This window comes from Austrofundulus limnaeus, unplaced genomic scaffold, assembly GCF_001266775.1.
Source record: "Austrofundulus limnaeus strain Quisiro unplaced genomic scaffold, Austrofundulus_limnaeus-1.0 Scaffold4, whole genome shotgun sequence".
Taxonomy (NCBI): Eukaryota; Metazoa; Chordata; class Actinopteri; order Cyprinodontiformes; family Rivulidae; genus Austrofundulus; species Austrofundulus limnaeus.
Window position 1 is genome coordinate 2,278,484 of NW_013952406.1, and position 4,691 is coordinate 2,283,174.

At 38.8% G+C, this 4,691-nt stretch overlaps 2 protein-coding genes across 2 annotated transcripts in view; both read right to left on the minus strand.

Moving 5' to 3' along the window:
* The window catches only part of kcnh4a (potassium voltage-gated channel, subfamily H (eag-related), member 4a), an 18,732-nt gene extending 16,163 nt beyond the window's left edge, over nucleotides 1-2,569 (minus strand). Inside the window, exon 1 of the mRNA XM_014023113.1 lies at nucleotides 2,172-2,569. Coding sequence (XP_013878567.1) covers nucleotides 2,172-2,247 — 76 coding nt within the window. The 5' untranslated portion in view covers nucleotides 2,248-2,569. The remainder of the gene's footprint in view (nucleotides 1-2,171) is intronic.
* Nucleotides 2,570-3,678: 1,109 nt separating this feature from the next.
* The window catches only part of hcrt (hypocretin (orexin) neuropeptide precursor), a gene marked incomplete at its 5' end in the record, with an annotated part of 6,715 nt that continues 5,702 nt past the window's right edge, over nucleotides 3,679-4,691 (minus strand). Inside the window, 1 exon segment of the mRNA XM_014023137.1 lies at nucleotides 3,679-4,139. Within this exon segment, the coding sequence (XP_013878591.1) occupies nucleotides 3,828-4,139 (312 nt within the window). The 3' untranslated portion in view covers nucleotides 3,679-3,827.

Sequence of the window (4,691 nt, forward strand, 5' to 3'; positions counted from 1 at the left end):
GCACAGAAACAGTACTATATAACATTTTAGACACATTCTAGACAGTTTATCAGCTAAAAAAAGTTAATTTTGGGGTAAGTTACTCTTTAAATTTAGCACACGTCATGTACCAAATGTTTGTCTAAAGTTCAAGATTAMATGTTTTTAAATCAAAATGGATCACAACATTACTACACAAACCAGATGTAGCATAATGTTTTGAGTATTTGAACACAAGTAGGCCAAATGCATCAATTCAGCTGGTGAATGAAAGAACCACTCATCAGTACTGTATAATCTGAATTGATTGTAGCTTAAAACCCTATTTATGCTTCTTTATTCAAAAGAATATCCCCCCTTTTTTAAATTTTTTTTTGCTTATGCACCTCATGCACTGGCCTGGATAGAGGCCCACTGACATCAAGAGTGTACAGAGCCCAGAATTTGGAGCTACACCCCTGCTCTGTTGTAATTTCCTSTCATCTGATGTAGAAATGCTGAATTTCAACTTACTGTTGGTCAAATGACTATAAGGGGCTGTAGTGCAGGCTTGACTTTTTCTTTGAGTTATATTAAGATTAAACATGAAACTACAAGACATTTAGATTAGATTTAAGCACACTACAAGATCAGTTTATAAAATGTTCCATGAGCCTTTGCTGCCGGAGCGTACGTCAAACTTTCTCCAAGTGCACGGGCAAAAAAAAAAAAAAAAACAGGCATGGACTGCTGCACTGGCTGCTAGCCTAATTCTAAAAAAGAAAAGGACTTTACTTTAAAAGTATTTGCATTTCATGAATTATATTATCTCATTTGGCCGCAGCCCTCTGAGAGTTTATTTTTTGCCCTCTCGGGGGAAAAGTTTGGGCTCTCTTGCTCTGTGTCCCTGTGAGGGACATGTGACTTGTCCAAAGTGTCCCCTGATTCCTGCGCTATGACCACTGGAAATAGACGACAATGAAAGAAACAATAAAATTAAATAATTAGYAGCTTATTCTCCCAAAAGTCAGCATTGCTCTTACAATGTTTGTATTTCAGAGCTTCACAGTCAGACACTTCTCAGTGATGAGTCTGATCTAACAGCTCGTTTTCTTTTATAAGCTTCTGTTAGATCATAAAACCACTCATTTTACTTTGCAGAGCTCAGATAATAATTACCTGCTCCTGCTGTTCTTTTAGATTAGCTTGTGTTTTAACACAAAATCAGTTTTGCATCCTGTTCCTTAGATGCTTGAAAAGATGTTTCATTATAATTAACAATAACCTCCCCAAGTTTAAACTGATWTAACCTCAAGTGTTCAGGTCAGACTGAATAAAAAAACACCAAAATGTCTAAAAATAACTTAAGTAGGTCCTCTGGATGAGTCCTGCTTTGTTGAAAAAAAAAAAAAGGATTTCACCTCGTCTCTAAGAGACCTCTTCAGTCTGAGGAGTTACAGGTTGAGGCTGAAGAAGTCGTCCAGAGAGGACCTACTCAACTTTTTTCTACCTGGATAATTGAGACACGTCAGTACACCAAAATGTAGTTTTTTTAAAAAAAAATTGTTAAAATTGCAGGTTTATTTTAGGCCAGTTTTATCTTTATTTTATTTTATTATTTTATTTTAAAAAACTGATTATAGTCCAGTAAACAACAGTGTAATGGCTGTTTTAGGTTCAGTTTGATTTCACGTCGTGATATTTGCTGAAGGACTGAGATATAAATATCCAGTGTTTTATATTATAGAACAGAACAAACTGTTTTTACTTTTCACAGTGATATTACCTGAGAACCATAAYGTGCTTCAGCTGGATATTTCCAAAACCTCAGAAGGATTTAATCTGATGGGTTTAGTTTTTTTTTAGAACAAAGAAARAGGAACTTTCACAAATGACACAAACACTCTAAAAACGTCTCTACTTTTTAAAAACATACTCTGCATCCTTACAAATGATTATTGTTGAATATGTTTGTCATTTGCAGCTTTCAGCATCAGAAACATTTTTTAACTTGGAAAAGCTTAAAATCCAGATGACTGTAAAACTGAGACAAAAACACACAACTAGAACATTGGATGACATCATTTCTAGACTTACATGAATTGTTTTGCACAAACTTGATTTGTGCAACCATTAGACACTTGGTCATAAAAGCTAATTAAAATATAAATACACATGTACGTATGACATACAATGCATCCGAAGGTACTTACGGGTGCCATCAAAATGGTTTGCGATGCTGTCCARGAAGGTGTTTTGTGGAGCAAGAAGGCCCTTCATCACAGGCATGTTGTAGGAGATTTTCAGGAGGAAAGTCTCAGCTTCCGGTCACCATTCCAGAGCAGAAAGAGCCAAGCACTGCTCCTTGGTCTGGTTAGGACGTATTCCGCAAAGTTGAAGTATTATTTAAACTATGCTGTGCAGATCAAACCACAGCCTTTCAGAGAATAGATCCGTCAGAAGCTACCCCAGATGTTTGCAGGTCTCTAGCTTCTCTGTCCTGTTGGACTGTCAGGTTCAGTGGAGCATCCCTCTTTGTTAAGTCCTGCTTTAACACTCCTGCAGAACTGCTTTCAGTCTGCAACTCCACTGGTCCCCGCCATCCCCGAGTCCCCTCCCTCACTGAGCACGAAGCCTTTTCCCTGCGCTGTGAATTCACATCTCCTGTCTCCTCTCTCTCTCTCTCTCTCTCTCTCATCCTCCTACTTTTCACTCCCCAGAGAAGTTATCAGAAATGACTTTCGTTCTCTCGCAGCCCGTTCCTGCGTTCTCACCCTCCACGCCTGCAGTGAGAGGTTAGGTACAGCAGGATGCTGAGCTGTAAATCATCACTTTTCCAGTGTGGAACTTGGTTTAGCAGAGCTGTGAGACACTAACTGAGCTCCAGCCTCTGCTTGTTGCTGTGGAGATTCTGCAACACATGAGGAGATGCTGAGTCCTTTTCTATGTCTCTTTTTTTTTCTTTTTTCATTTGCTCTCATGTTGGCTCACGGAGACTAAACATGAAATGGAAAACTGGAAAATGCCACACATTAGGCCCAACATTTCACTTTCGCTGTCTGTCATTTTAGAATTCCTTTACATCTGAATTCATTTATTTAGTTGAAGAATAACCTGTAGCTCAGAACACCAGAACACCAGAACACTGACTTAAAGACTTTGTAGGACCTGTAACTGATTGATGTGTAATGATATGTACAAGGAATCTGATGTGTTTTGTTGCGTTGTTACTATGTTAAAACTAAATGAAAGTGAATGCACTCAGTCTSCCTCTATAAGCTTTCACTGGAGCTTTTTGGAGACCTTTGTGTGAACATGGTTTTTATCTGTGTGAATAACTTACTCCTAACAACATAAACAAATGTACTTTAAGATATACTTTTTTCTTGTACAGTTTCTTTACAACTAAATGCTTCATTTATTTTAACAGAAATTTGTTCAGGAAAAAGAATAGCGATGCATATTCAAAGATAAGGGTCTTTTATGACTTTAAGTTAGCTTAAGTCGACTCAGTTTTCCTTATTTTCAAAACCAACTAGGCTTCGATTCAGAATGGAGGATTAAAAGCAGGTTAATCAAAACTGGATTTTTTAAATCGGCGGCCAGAGAAAGATGAATATGAAATGAAATGAATTCTTGAGAAAAACTTTAAACTTGTTACTAACTAAAGACAAGTTCTCAGATCGATTTTTTTTATTTACATCACAAGTTTTTTTATACAAACTTTCACAGGCTTAAAATGATATTTTAAATGATAAAAATATGTGCATTTTTCACAGTTATACCTCACAAATCTGTTTTTTTTTTCTTTTCTAGAACTATTCAACATATTTGGTTGTGAACAGGCTGGGTGTCGTTGACCGGTCCCTTCACGGCTCCCCAGCCGTCTCTGCGGTCCTTCTCCCCATGGTCAGGATCCCGGCTGCCTGGTTCCTGGAGCCGTGGAGCAGCTGGTGCAGCCGGCTCTGCAGGCGAAACTCCTCCTCGTTCCGCTTCCCCAGAGTGAGGATCCCGGCGGCCGCGTCCTCCACAGCGGTGCCCCCCGTGCTCCTGCTGCCGGAGCGGCACAGCAAGGCGTGGAGGCGACAGGAGCGAGGCGGCTGTCTGCAGCACTCAGACACAGTCTGTGCATCACAGTCCAGCTGAGACAGCAGCAGCAGCAACACAAACACCAGGACTTTCTGTGCAGGGAAGGGAATGAGCTTTAGAACAGGATGTTCAAACTTTAGAACCTAATTCAAGCAACTTTGATCTGTATTCTTTAAAATGCAGCTACCARTGTACAGGTTAAACATGAGAACAAAATCTCCATATAAAACAACTATTAGTTTGTATTATTGTAACTAGAAAGATTTTATTATATCGAACTGCTTATTCATGTTGAACAGGAATAAAAAGGCTGAGTCTCCAAGTTTACAGTTTATCCAGGTTACAGAGGTGGGGACTCAAATCTTTAATGTGACCCATCATATCGAATTTGGTCAAAATGACCTAATAACATTGTCAGAGTGGACATTAAATTACCCCTTAAAAAGAAATAAACCAGACAGAGACGTAAGCATTCAGTTTTAAGACAGCTTTCTCTTTGCAAAGAGTGAGAAGTTTCTGAGAACGCTTAAAAACAGGTCTCACCAGAAAGTTCTGACACTGGCTGGCTGGGAAAATTTGTACAATTTATTACAAGCAGAGCACAGAGAGAAACATCTTGACCAATCACAGGGTTGCTTCTTATC